Source organism: Octodon degus, unplaced genomic scaffold (assembly GCF_000260255.1).
Source record: "Octodon degus isolate 3935 unplaced genomic scaffold, OctDeg1.0 scaffold00051, whole genome shotgun sequence".
NCBI classification, from domain to species: domain Eukaryota; kingdom Metazoa; phylum Chordata; class Mammalia; order Rodentia; family Octodontidae; genus Octodon; species Octodon degus.
In genome coordinates this window covers 4,967,530-4,982,939 of record NW_004524627.1, presented here as the reverse complement: position 1 = coordinate 4,982,939, position 15,410 = coordinate 4,967,530, and the positions used below count along the sequence as shown (strand labels likewise).

General features: G+C 36.0%; 1 protein-coding gene across 4 annotated transcripts in view; it reads right to left on the bottom strand.

Moving 5' to 3' along the window:
* Kat6a (lysine acetyltransferase 6A) overlaps positions 1-15,410 on the bottom strand; it is a 149,561-nt gene that overhangs the window by 49,912 nt on the left and 84,239 nt on the right. For all 4 annotated transcript variants that reach the window (XM_023717223.1, XM_023717224.1, XM_023717226.1 and 1 more), the window contains 3 exons: positions 6,124-6,232; positions 2,042-2,157; positions 1,364-1,445 (listed from right to left, as the gene is read on the bottom strand). In XM_023717223.1, the coding sequence (XP_023572991.1) occupies positions 1,364-1,445; positions 2,042-2,157; positions 6,124-6,232 (307 nt within the window). The remainder of the gene's footprint in view (positions 1-1,363; positions 1,446-2,041; positions 2,158-6,123; positions 6,233-15,410) is intronic.

The window sequence follows — 15,410 nt, the reverse complement described above, 5'->3', positions numbered from 1 at the left end:
CATTTTGTATCTGTGTATTCAAAATGGTTAGGATAGATATATAGTTACATTCTCTTAATGAATAAAGGGATTTGTTCTAATAGTGTTTGTAAATAGGTTATCATGTCTGCATCTTGTACAGCAATTAACCACTAGGAAGAATGTATGCAATGTGTTCATTATTGAAACTGTCCTACCAATTTGACTTGAAATGTCTCATTGCTATTTGTTTCTTAATAAAATTATGGGAAAAAAATAAATCAAGGTAGATAGAATGGTAAAAATAAAGTCACCATTTTGCAGACATCATTCTGGTTCAAGCAAGAATTGCTGATTTCTTAGTTTTTGTAATGGTAACATTAAGAGAAGCTAGGAAATAACATAAGGGCTCTACTATTTTTGCTATTTTTTTGAAAATCTAAAGTAAGTCCAAGATAAGATGTTTCCTGAGTTAAACTGTTGTAAAATCTCTTCTATAAGTTAAATACATAGAAAAGAAATTCTGAGAAAATCTTATCTTGGAGGATTGTTCAGAAGGCTTCTTGTCTATAGACTTCAAATACTAAATAGAGAGTTATTTATTTTTAAATCTAAGACTGTTCAAATTTCCTTAATTTGTATTAACTAAGCACCAACAGAGTAGCATAAGAGTGATTTTAAAAGACCCTTAAAGAGCTTAACCTGACTGTAACTTAAGGTTGAATCCTTTTCTATCAACAGGGAAACTTTCTCCAAACAGACACTATAAAATATCTTTAAGCATTTTACTTAAGAAGTTTATAAGCCACAAAACTAAAGTTGGAATGCAATCTATGATAGGACAAAAGAGGGATAAAGAGGGAAGATTAACTGAAAAATTGCTTTAAAAAAAAATAAAAGGTAATTATGTATATCCTAATACCTTTCAAAGAAAAGAGTCAAAACGAAGGACGTTAGCGTAATGATTTGAACATCTGGTTGGTTCACAACTTATTTTAAACAAATTTTGTTTTTAAATTTCAAATAAATCAGATCTCAATAGATCAAGGCCCCACAAAAGTGCTAGCAGTAATATAAACAAAACTACTTTATACAATTTCATTTCCTCCTTTAAGGAAAAAAAATATTACTTAAAGATATTATGTATTTTAGCCTCTAGCTAGAGACAAATATTTTTATACGAACTGGTTCACCTTTTCTAGAAGCTTAAATGTATAAAGTAAAATAATGATGTATTCTTAAGTGTACAAAAATGTTAGGATGCCTACATAATGCCTTTTAGTTCTCTTTCTACTTATACAACACCCAAAAATAATGTTTCATTTTGTTTTGTTTTGTTTTTCATTTTATTAATAGGTAATATGTGCTTTCACTAACATATCCTATTTCAGAAAGCATTTCTCACCTTTTGGCATCCTAGTGAGTGGTGGATCACAACATTCCATGTGAAAACCTCGGTCACATGAGTCACAAAAGAGCATGTTATCCTTAAGAGAAAAAAAAGGCAAACACAGTTCTGCTTAACTTTTTGAAAAAGAAACATGTCACGAGGATCATAATAACCTCATTAAACTTAGGAAACTTAAGATCTCAAAAGAGATGAGTTACCATAATCTTAAGTTTTCTTGATACCTATTAAGTAGATGATTTGAGTTAGCAAAACCTGAGTCTCAGCAAACTGAGTTTCCCGTCAACCAAATTTTTATGAAAAGCTATAGCTTCTTGTATATCCAACAGCCAAATAAAAGCTAATCCTGATCTATTTTAATAAAGAACAGGAGGGCTTGTGCTTAGGAGGTCCATATTCATAAATGAACATTTCATATGACTCAAACAAACTTTGGGAACATTTACTTAACTAACCTAGCTCTTCTAGAAATATGTATTTCTTGTGCTTTATAAATCATTTAGAAATTTTATGAGTTTAAATGAACAAGCATTTTTAAACTAATGGAATATGATTTAAAGAGAGTACTCATCTAAGTTTTCCTGAACCAAAAAATAACCAGCTGCCCTTGGGTGAAAATACCACTATACATTTATTTCTATGTAAAATACCCACATAGGAAGGCAAGATACTCACTGCATTTTTGCCTTGATCTCGACAGGAGCTGCATGTTTTACACTCAATGCACTGCCACCGTAAGGCCTTCACTCTAACCGTTAGTTCAGGGGAAAATTTTAAACAGGATGGATGACCTAAGAAGATAAAAAATTCGTGAAGAACCAAGCAAGTATTTTGTGCTAAATGATGTATAAAAAGTCAAGTATTTTAAATACAAAATACATATCCAATAAAATAAGATGTTAGAAGCCTGCCATTTGCTTCCAGGATGTGGCACCCCCAACTTAGTTTTCTTAATGCCACACAAGATTTAGAACACTCACATTTTGATGATTAAGAATCTGGTATACTCTAATCTTTCATTAAGCCTCCATCAAAGCACTATGTTTACATACATCCTATTATTTTTATGAACACAAATATGTATGTCTAGGTCACCTTTGGAAGAATACACAAAAAAACTACTGGCAATATTTTAGAAAATGAAGATATAAATATTCTGAATACTTATACTCTCACTTTTTAAAATAACCTTTCCTTCTCCCTCTTTCCTTGTTTTGGTGCTTTTGAAACAAGGTCTTGCTGTGGAGCCCAGGCTGGCCTTGAACTCACTGTGACCTCCTGCCTCTACCTCCTGAATGCAGAGATTACAGGTATGTGCCACCATGTCTGCCATTATATTTTTAAAATATATAATAAAAATCTCATTTAAATTGATATATTAAAAAAAAGATACTTGCCCATGATTTACAGAGCTCAAACTAAAATGTAAAGCAAGTACTTCTATTGACATCAGAATTAACAACAATAGAAAAAAAAATGACTCCTCTTATAGTAGTTAATATTGATTCAATTCTCAAAAATTCTAAGTAGCTAATAAGTCAACTTTAAAATGATCAGTTCTTCTTCTCTTAAAGTAGTTTATATTTATTTTTCTATGATGAGACAAAGGTTAAATTATCTTTTCTTTTTCATATTCCTGAAGAATTGTAGGAAGTTAGTTCACCATCAAAGTATCACTGAAGGAAGAGGGGAATATGAACAATGCATTCTCTCTCTCTTTTTTTTTTTGGCTGGCTCAGGCTGCCTTAAGGGCGGGTCTGGGGACTGAACCGCGGTATCCAGGTGCTTAAACAACTGAGCTAAGCAGATGGCCCTGAACATTGCATTCTTAATCTCAGTTTGTGAGATTAAGAATAAATGTATAGTGGTATTTTCATCCTGGAACAGTGACGGAACTTCTTAGAGCTTTCCATGATACAAACAGCCCCCTGCAGCACATGTGCCATAGGCTCACTACCACTGTCCTAGAATAATACCCATTTTTAGGTTGTCTTTTAAAAAAATAGCTGGAAGCCCTTGAATGACTCTGATTACAAAATATTTAGTTTTTGTTTTCTTCACTATTTTATTCAAGTGAACTTTAAACTTATATTCCTTTAACTATTACATTCCACTAATTTGATGTCCCATAATCCACATGATCATTTTTCTGTCATTAAAGTACTAAGACCACTATCCATAACTGTTAATGAAAAAGCACTAAAACTATTTTTGTGTACAGATTCTTTCCTTCTCCTAATTTTTTAAGAGTAAATTCTTAAGTAAGACTGGTAAGTGAAATGAATTAAACATTTTATAACTTGATAGGTTGAGATGAACTGCCAAAACATTCTCCCAAAGCTGCAGTATGATATTCAGTGCCATCGGCAAAGTACAACATCTTTTACTATAATTTTATTTGCTTTAGGTTGGATATCTCTTATCTTTTAATTTCACTGCTTTGCTGTGCATTTCTGTTATAACTTAGGGAAACTTTTGTATGTTCAATAGTTAATTTTCTTTCACATAAACTGTCTGTTCACACACTCTTTTCTTTGGACTATGTGCTTAGAACTGGAGACATGCTCTTTATTTTCCCCAAACTATGCCTGCTTTTTATTTTGGCTTATATATAACTGTGTCCATCTAATCTTCCTTAGTTACTGTGATAATTCTACAGTGGGCAGTACAAAAGAAAAACCTTCACTGCAACATCATGAAAGATTCTAAATCAAAACTGCCAAGACCTGCCATGCTGGCCCCACCCCTGGGGCACACTGAGACTGTAATTGAGACTGGGCATAGTGGTGTGTGCCTGTAATCCCAGCTCTTGGGAGGCTGTAAACAGGTGGGACAGTGAGTCTGATCTAGTAGTGAGACTCTGAATACCCTGCAGACTCTTCCCTATAATACAAAAAAAAAAAAAACCTGCCAAGACAAGGCACCCCTAAATTCTTGACTCACAGAAACAGTATGAAATAAACAATGTTTGTCTTTAAGTTGTTTAATTTTAGGTTAATTTGTTTCTACAGAAAGATAACTAATAGTTTAACAGATTCTTTTTTATGCCTTGTATATATGAGTGTCCATACATAATTATTTGGGAAAGGAGTACCACTAGTACAATAGTTTGAAAAATAACTGTATTATGTAACATGAATTATATTTTTATCTACTGTCCCCCCCAAAGTCTCCAGTGGTCAGAAGGCAATTCTGGGCCGTGAAAGCACTTAGATCATGAAGGTGTTGAACTCATCAATGGGTCAATGTACGATAAGTCACAGCTGAATGAGGGGCTCCTCTGGAAGAAGCAGATCACTAGGGGCATGCTCTTAAAAGCTATACCTTTGCTCTGGTTCTTCTGTTGCTCTCTGCTTCCTGACTGCCACAAGGCAAGGTGCATTCCACTGCCATGATATTTCTGCCATTTTAGTCACCATGGACTAAAATTTCTAAAATGATTTGCACATGGTGGCATACACCTATAATCCCAACACTCAGAAGGCTGAGACAAGATGACTGCCCAAGTTCAAGGCCAGCCTATGAACTACATAGTCAAGATCTTGTCTCAAAAATAAATAAAATCTCTAAAACTATGAAAAATAAGCTTTTCCTCATTTCATATACATAATTTAGTATTATATTCTGGGGACAAAAAGCTAGTACAGTATTTAACTATGAAGCCATCCAGATTTCTTCTGGGTTATGATACTTACTGGATGAATATGATCACCATGTATTTAAGATCTATTCCTATTTTCTTCTAATGTTTTGATATAAAAACTAAAATGCTAAGAATTATACTTTCTAGATATATCTGCAGGTAAGCTCTTGATATGAATTGAGCTGTGCCAACTGGATGTGTTCAATGAAAATATCAAAGGCAGAAGTGAAACAAAGATCACCCCTCTTCTGGTACTAATGTCCTATTTTGTGGCTGTCGAGAGGCAACTCTAGTGATGACCAAATCCAGCATCTCAGTGCCCAGCTACAGAACTCCACACTCTGCATGGGCTGCCAGCTTCCACTTCTATCTAGGGGAGGCTGGCTTGGCAATTCCTCTGCATGTCAGTTCTGCAGATCTCAGAAATCTCTGTCCTTAAAGCCCAGCCAAGGCTTGACTTCTCTTCAGCCTTTCTAACAATTTCGCAAGTGTCTAATGCCAGTAAATTCCCCTTTTCTTGAATTGCGTGATTATGGCTTTGTTTTAGAACAAATCTTGAATGTTCCTAAAGGTTTCTATGTAGCCTTCTTGTTAGTCTTGTGAGTTCTTAAAATGCACAACAAGAATATCTCTAAAATTGACAAATTAGTGGACTACAAAATCTTTCTTACAGCCCAGAATTTCACAATGCTCACGAAATTGCAGTGTCAACACTGTGCATCCCAATATGATACAAATAAGTTTCCATCAAGGAAAACAAATCTGTTGTTATCCCAGTTCTATGCATCAAGCCTGAGATACAGAGCTAGAAACATACGCAGTGACTACTGAAGAAGCTAGCAAACTTCTGACTGCTGTAATTTAAGATGTTTAATAATGAAACAGAAAAATCAACAGAAAGAAGTAAGTTCATAGTAAGACTTTATTTTTAAAACCCTAAGAGCAAACTTTAACTAAATTAAACATTTCAACTATTAACCCTTTTGTAGTGCAGAAGCTCATCTCAGTTACCTAAAATACTATTTGCAGGTGAATGGAAGATACACCAAGTCAGTTAACACACTTTCCTCTTACTCTGCCAACCATGTTAGAAGGTAAATGGGAAATCACATACCACTGTTGCCACAGTCTGCACAGGAGATAAGTTCCTCTGGCTTCTTTTCCCGGTTCTGTTCTTTTGTACCAAGACAAAAACTACAGATGGGGATTGGTTCAGCAACTGGCTGTAAAGAAAAACAATTCATTCCAGTGTAAATACCTTTTTACTGATGTAAGAACATTAAAATTACAGTTCTAAGCTCCTGTGACAATTATATCTATCTCCATGACATCTGTGTCACTCTTAAAATCTCAACAAAATAGCTAAATTTGCACAAAAGCCTGTTTGGTCTGGGCCTTTTATGGCTGTTCTTCCCAAAATCAAACCCCCATCATATGTCACTTAGAAACTAAATCACAGTGTGGATTAACAAAACAATTCACCTAAGATTAGAAGATTTGAGTGAATCAAGTGCAAGAAAATACAGTATCAGCCTTCAAGAGGCATATGATCTAGTAGAAGAGGAATAAGATATGCACAGATAAACATGAGGTAATGCAGAAAATATTAAGTGCTTTAAGAAAGAAAGAGTTAGTACTCTAGCAGCAAGAGAGAAAACTCTCATTACAGTTTAGAGAAGGGAAAGACAACACATAGGAAGTGTTGGTATTTTGTTACAGCACTGAAGAAAGCCAGTCCAAGGACAACTGTGTCAGGAACAAATTTAAATTGAAGCATTTGTCCCACCACAGCACTGCTTCTTTCTACAGGTGACGGAGAGAAAGGCAATACTGGTAGTAGAAGAATTCAGTTGGCAAGAGCCAGCCAGAAATGTAAAGTGTCTTCCAACATACAAGACAATCCTTCATAATTAAGAATTACTGTACAATTTTCCCATCAAGTGTTCATGTGGCTAAAAATGAGCCAAGCTTTTATTTTTCACATAAATCTCAAGATATTTTATATAAGTATTAATGAACACTGAATTTTCTAGTCACCATATATGTGAACCACTTTCTTCACATTTCCTAGGCTGACCTTAAGAAATAAAAAACTACATTTCTAAAAACGATTACAAAACATTAAAGGAGATATGCCAGTCTAAACCCATCTTTTCAAGTGTTCATGAAACATGAAGGGAAGTCTACAGGGAGAACTGGGGATTTTTTTAAAAATCTTTATCGTTTTGAGACAGGGTCTCACTATGCTATTCAGGCTGCCCTTGAGCTCACTTTGTAGCCCAGGCTGGTCTTGAACTCATAACAATCCTCCTGCCTCAGCTTCATGATTGCTGTGATTACAGGCATGTGCCACCACACCAGGTGAACTTGGGACATTTCTGGTCATTTCATGAGCTGCAATGATGTGGTACCTTTCTAACTTAAGGCATCAACACTACTGGAGAAAACTGGGAAAGGGAGATCTAAAAAGAATTAAGATGAACTGGGTGTGGTGGCACACGCCTGTAATCCCAATGCTGGGGAGGCTGAAACAAGAGGATCACTACAAGTCCGAGCTGCACAGTGATACCCTGTACCAAATACATAAATTTAAAAAATAAATAAAAAGGATTAAGATATGTTATGTCTATGTACAAATGTCCCATAATGAATATAGTCATTATGTACTGAAAACATGTACTAATAAGAATAAAAACTGTACGCAGTGGCCAGGGTTTGATCCCCAGCATGCTGTGCTGGCCCTGCCCCCAGGGGTACGCTGAGTCGACAATGGAGACTGGTCATGGTGACATGCACTTGTAATTCTTGGGAGACTGAACACAGGCACATCACTATGAATCCAATCTACGTAGTAAGACCCTGTAGGCCTTGTAATAAAAAATAAATAAATAAAAACTGTAAATGAAAAACTTGTGACAAGCCAAGGAACCAAGTTTCTTCTTACTTTTGAATCACTGAATCATATCTTAGGACTACTAGATATAATTTTCTTTAATGGAAGACAGTTCTGCTTTGTTTTTGCTATAGCTGAAAGCAACTTGCAAACAGCAACTTTGGTTTTCGTGTCAAATAAAATTCTTGTAACCAGATTTACCTATGATGGTACATTATACTAGTCCTTCTACATCTTCCAATTTGCACTGTTAGTCAATGTTACCAGATCCCTATTTCCTTCTTTCATTGGTACATGCAGGAAGTACATATTTTAGTCCCTCAAACTAATTGCTTCACCCCTCATAAACAAAAGACTGAGACACCTTTCATGTTTACTAAAAATAAAAAAAATCCAGAATGGACCAAAACGAATCAAGGGGCCAGACATGGGTCAACAGGTAGCTTTAAAAGTATGCCTTAAGAACATCAGGGACTTTATCAAGGCCTTGTTTTAAATACCTAACAAGTAACTTAGTTCTTTCTATCGACCTAGCTTCCTCTGCCACATTTACATCGCACTGCTGACTTGTCTGCAAGGTCTCAGTTGAAGGACACCCCATGTACACACAGTTTATGCCTTGTCCAATATTGTGGTCCAACAAAGATGGTCTGCATCCTCATATGGCCTCCTTCCAAGTCCAGGGTTCATTTCTTCCACTGAATGCAAGAGTTTCACCTCTCAAAAATATGGCTCCTCCAGTACAAACCAACAGAACAAATGTAGGTATGTCTCATGTATGCTAGGTAGGTAGTCCACCGCTGAGCTACACTCAACTATTTTTTGCCAGGCCTTAAGCAGGATGGCAATTGAAAGGTGTTAACATGCTTGTAGTCTACTGGAGAGAGTGTATTAAAAGTATAGTAAAGTACTTTTAGGCACCACAATACAACTATAATAGTGGGAAACAAAGAAGGAAATTACTAAGTACAATGATGCCTTGGTTCAAGAACTCAATTTTCTCTGTGATACTGGTTGCAAACTGATGTGACAAAAACTTAATCAAATGTTCCCATAAGGGCAAAATAGAACCTAACAATTCAATTTGATTTGGTTCTTGTCCAATTCTACAACCAGAATCATGGAATCAAGTTTGTGAACTGAGTTACCACTGTAGGGGGCTAGGGGTATCAAGGAAAAGCTTTATAGGTATTATGGTTTGTGTCTAGTTGCCCCCCTCAAAGCCTCATGTAGTCATGGGGTGGACTCTTAAGAGTCTATGATTAACTCATGATGAGCCACTGGAACTATGGGTGTGTGTGCTGCTGGGACTATGGGTGTGAGTACTACACCCAGCCTGGGGCAGACAATAGCCTGAATGCAACACAAGGGAGACAGACTTGCTCTCTGCTGCCTTTACTCCTATTTGCTCATGCTCTCCTGCTCTTTCTCTTTGCTGCCACCATGAATGGCTGCTCTCTGCCCTGTGCCACTTTGCCTTGGAGCCAGCCAACTACAGACTGAAACCTCCACTGACTATGAGCTAAATAAACCTTTCCTTCCTTCATTTTGGGTGTCAGGTATGAGAGAAGAGTAACTGAGACAATAGGAATGCCATAAACTTTAGTTCTTGCAGAGGTATTTGACAAACAAGCCCATCAGTGGGGTTGTTCCAAAAAGACAGATACTATAGAAGGCTATATGGGAGGGGAAAAAATGAACTTAATTTGTAACTCAATGAACACAGAAAGCTATGAACATTCAAGTAACAATGCCAATGGGCATTATAACATAGAGATTTGAAGGGCAACAAAAAGTTGGGCCTAAAGATAAAAATCGTAAGTCATATACACACAAAATGGCATGAAAGCAAGCAGAATGGTAACTTTTTCTAAAGAGAACAGGTGGAAAGATGTCTATAGGAAATGCTTAAGAAAGTTATTAGTGACAGTGAAATATCAACATCTGACAAAAGCAACAAAAATATTCAACACAAGCAAACAGCAGTACTCAGCCAATGAAATTAAAGAGGAACAGTTAAAGTTGCCTTAATTAAGTATTAAGGCTATGGCAAAGATTTCTTTTACTTGAAAAGAAGCTGGAGAAGGTAGGCAAGACCATGCAGGAGTGAAAACTTGAAGCAAACCCTAAAGAAAGTCTAGTGGGAAGAAAACAGTCAAGGAATGATTAGCAATAAAATTCACTCTTAGAGATATAGAATCTATAAATCTGCAAAATAAAAACTTAGCCAAAGGTGGGGGAGCAGATCACTGAGAATCCAGAAAGAACTTACAAAAATGAGCAGTTACAGAAAAGTTGGAGAAACACAATACAATACAAAGGGGGGAAAAAAAAGCAGTCCGTCTAGAAGCTCACCCTAGCTCTAGAAAGAAGCTGCTCTTGCAGAAACAAGGTAAGCACCCAGGGCCAACAGCTCTAGGGAGAAACAGCAGACTTGGCCAGCTGCATGCACCCCAGAGGGAAAAACTTATTGAAGTGTTTTGTACCAAGGTAACCCCTTCTACACAGTGTATAACAGCTAAAGGAGTTCAGTCCATATTGCCAGAGAGTGCTTTAAGCAGGCACCATTTTGGGAAAGGGTTGATATTTAGGTCTGGAACGCAAACTACTAAAACACAACTTCAAGGTTTCAATGACTGGGTGAGAGAAAGGAATGGGAAGTAGTCACAGACAAGGAGCAGGCTAGACAGAGCCCCTGAGAAGTTTATGTTCAGGCTAGCTTTTTGTGGTAGGAGGACAGGTCAGGCTTGTGGTTTGTGCAAAATCAGCTGGGTGTAAAATTCCAGAGTGTAATACTTGAACCATTCCCTGCAACTTACAAACAGCACAGATCTGAGGCCTAACTCTACAACCACCAAAATGAATGAAGACACACCTTGCCTCTAATGACTACCACAGCCTGGGGTGAGCTGGGGTAGGCCTCCGGAACAGGGCAGGCAACTCACAAAATCCACAACACAAAAAATTAAGAGGAAAAAAAAAATCATGACTTGCTGGCTCTCACAATTATGGATTCTGGAAATAAATCACTCATTCAAAAATACAGTGAAGCATTTTCTGATTCATTTCCCCATCACCTGCCTGCCTGCCTATCTCTGTCTGTCTCTCTCAAACACACACACACACACACACACACACACACACACACCCTTCTTTACTGGTTTATTAGGGATGAGGGAATTTTCCTTTCTCCTTTTTCTTCTTTCTTTTTTCCTTTTTGATTTATTTGATTAGTATTTTTTCTCCCTTTTATCTTGCTATTCTTGCATATCCTTTCTGGTTACCTTTAACTGTATAAATATACTTATTAATAGGATTATTTGTCTCACTTATCACTCTTCCTCTTACTGTTTTTCAAATTTTTCTTCTTTCAATTGCTTCTTCCCAACCCCCCATATGTTTACTACTATAACTGTTATACTTTATTAATCTTTAGATAGTAAAATACATGTTATTATTGTTGAATTTCTTCTGTTATTAGTGGAAGTACAAATGTCACATTTAGTAAATATTTACCATATGTCAATATTTGTTTGCTTTTTTATTTTATTTTATTTTTCATGGTACTGGGGATTGAACTCAGGACCCTGTGCTTGCCAGGCAGGTGCTTATTCTACTGAGCTACCTCCCTGGCTTTCTTTCGTGTTTATACTATGATTAAGGGTGGTACATTATGGTTTCTTATGGTATGTCAATGATATTATTGTTGCTGATTTATTGCTATTACCCGAGTTACAGAGATGACACTACTGTAGCTAATCAGGGATTTTTCTCTGTACCCCAGTATGTGGATTACCTTTGTGTCATTTTAACACTATTATGGTCCATTTCCAAAGAACTGTGTGCCAGGCTAATAACACTGTATCCTGCCCTCCCAGATTAACAGAGGTGGTCAGATTTTGAGAAAAAATTAAAAGGACTACAGTTAACCATGTCCAGAGTAATCACTGAAAAACAGATACTAACTAAAGAGATTTCTAAGACAAAAATTTGCAATGTATTGATTATTGAAACTGTCCTACTAATTGGTTTTGAGACTGTCTCATTGCTATTTGTTTCTCAATAAAATTATTTTTAAAAAAGAGATTTCAATAGTAACAACAAAATCTTTTCATTATAAGTGCCCAAAAACCTCAGCACAAGAAACAACAAACAAAAACTAGAGACAAGGGAACAAATGCTTCCTAACTCCCCAGAAGCTGACCCATGGGACACTGAGAAGGAAATCAAAATACAACAGTCAAATTATTTGAAAGGATAACAGAGGGTATTAGCAAACAGACCAAAGGTGCTCAGCAAGTTCACAGAAGATAAAATTAAACAGATACAATAAATGGCCAGAGAGCTTACAGACGGCACTAATAAAAAGCTACTGGGCTAAGCAAAACAATACAAAACATAAATGAGCAGTTTAGCAAAGATGGGCAGTACACAAAGTTTCAACAGAGATTAAAAATTATATTGACAATATGGGCAAGAGAAATGGCCAATGTGCGGATATTGTCAAAAAATAAGGCCATATCAGAAACAAATCACTGTCAAACCTTGGATTGCAAATAACTTGGTGTGTATGGGTTTCTCAAGACAAGCAAACATTTCTAAGAAATTTTAACTTGATAAACAAGCACTGTCTTGCTGTATGAGCAATACATCACACAGAATGCCACAAGATCACAACTGATCTCTCTTCTCTTTCTCTCTGCTTTGATACGCAAACACTTTGGATTATAAACAAACAAATTATTCTTGCAAACCAAGATTTTACTGTACTTAGAGGTACCTTAAAAACAGCAAGAGAATTAGAAAAACAGACTCAATCTCTGCTACATGACACTGACTAAGAAGAGCTGGAATGAGTAAAACATCAAAACAGCACACAACGCATTAAAAAAAAAAACCTATTTACAGAATTAATAGAACAAAACTTTTCAAATTTAGGGAAAGATTTAAATTTAGGGCAAGATTTAAACATACAGGTAAGTGAGGCATACAATACCCCAAATATCCATGACCTAAAAAGAACCTGTCCATGATATATCATAGTCAAATTTTTAGAAGTCTAACACAGGGACAGAATTTTTAAAAGCTGTTAGAAAAATGTAACAAATCACTTATAAAGGTAAACTCATCAGGACTACAGAAGATTTCTCAAAACAGAAGTTAAGGACAGGAGAGATAAGAGACAAAGTGTTTCAAGCCCTAAATGAAAACGTCCAAAACAGACTACAAAGCTATCTTTTAAAATTGATGGAGAAAAAAGTAATTCTGTAACAAAGATCATCTAAAGAATTTCAAGACCACCAAAAACTGTCAAAGAGGGGCCAGGGAGATGGCTCAGTGGAATAAGCACTTCCCTGGTAAGTGCAAAGAGTTCAAGCCCCGGTTCCACCAAAAAAAAAAAAACCTGTTATAGATATCCTAGAAAGAGAAGAGGACATTAACAAGGCCAGTAAGTCAAACAATGTACCAGGCAGGAAGAATAGTTAAGCAGAAGGAGGAAAAAAATGGAATCCACAACAGGAAAATAATGCAACTGACTGGGATTAATCAATAATAACTTCACATGAAAGGTCTGAATTCAATTTAAAAACAGACTAGATCAAGAAACAGAATTTAATGATATGCTATATGTAAGAATCACATTTAATCCAAAAAAGAAATTCATATATTAAAAATCAAAACATGGAAAACAATATTCTACATAATGCAAACCCAGAAAAAAGCAGGAATAACTATCCTAATTTTAGACAAAGTGGGTGCAAGCCAAAACAACTCAAAAGAGACAAAGGTCACTACATACTGATTAAGGGAACAAATCAACAGTGCTTTTGTTACTTTTCTCTTACTGTTGAGACAAAATATCCTATACTCAAAGTTAAGGAAGGAAAGCTTTATGTAGCTCACAGTTTGTAAAGGTTTCAATCCATAACTGGCTGACTTCAAGGCAGGGTGGCACATGGTAGAGGGGTAACCATTCATGGCAGTGGAAGACAGCAAAAGTACCAAAAGAGAGAGAAGTCTCTTTCTGTCCTGTATGTTGCTATGCAGGCTACTTGCCCTAGGATTAACACTTAGTCCCAGCATTACAGCACTGAAAGAAAAAAAAAAAAAAAAAGCATGAACAATCACAAACTCTAGATGCCTGCCCCCATTACTGCATGAGAATGTGTGTGTTTGTGTATGTGTGTGTGTGGGGGGGTTACCATCTAGACACAAACCTTAATAGTAAGAGATAACAATTATAAATATTTATGTGCCAACATAAGCACATTCAACTTTATAAATCACACATAACTCACCAAAAAAATCTAAACAAACACAATTTTAACGGGAGACTTCAATACCTCAATGTCACAAACAGATCAATTAGACAAAAACTCAAAGAGGCTAGGGAGATAGCTTGACATTCTAAATGCCTGCCTGGCAAGCACAAGGGTCCAGGTTTAATCCCTAGTACCACATGCTGTGCCATCAGCCGGCCACTGAAATTGGGCATGGTGGCACACACCTATAATCGCAGTGCTAGGGAGGCTGATACAGGAGGATTACTGTGAGTCCAAGCTGCATAATGAGACCCTATACTAAATAAATGAATGAATGAATGAGTGAGTGAATGAATGAATGAATAAAATATCAAGAGCTGAACCACAAACAAATGAATTACAGTGTCCCACCTAACAGAATACACATTCTTCTGAGGAACAGATGTGATTTTATACACCCGTTAACCCATTAAGCCTGCTTAAGTAAATGCAAAAGAATCAAAATTATTCTGTGCATACTATCAGATCATGGTACAATGAAACTAGAAATCAATTACAAAAGAAGTCATAGAAATTACAGAAACACATGAACATTAAACAAATCAGTAGATCAAAGAAGAAATTAAAGAAGTCCTCTAACAGATGCACATAGCTGTGAATAACTACATCAGAAAAGCAGAACAAGTACAAATAATCTAATAATACACCGCAAAGTCCTACAAAACCAAGAAAAATCCAAACTGAAATCCAAAGCTAGTACAACGAAGGAAATTATAAAGATCAGCACAGAAATTAGTAAATTTGAAACCAAAAAAGTATAAAGATCAATGAATCAATGAACTGGGTCTTTGAAAGAATAAACAAAGTCTTAGTCAATCTTACCAATAAAAGTAAAGACAGGTCATTGTAATTAGAAATGGGAAAAGGTGAACTCATTATAGACACCTCTGAAATCTAGAAGACTTACAAACTACTTTAAAAACAACCAGAAATCTAGGTTTACACAAAAAGTAAGACCAAGAACCAACAAATGGGATCATTTCAAATCAGAAAATGCACAGTAAAAGCAATAATCAATACAGTAACCCAACGGCTAACATAATCCTAAATGGGGAAAAACTGAAATCTTTTACTCTTAGATCTGGTACACGACAGGGATGTCCTCTATCACCACTCCTATTCAATATAGTTCTGGAATCATTAGCTACAGCCATTAGACAAGAGAAAGAAATAAAAGGAATAAGA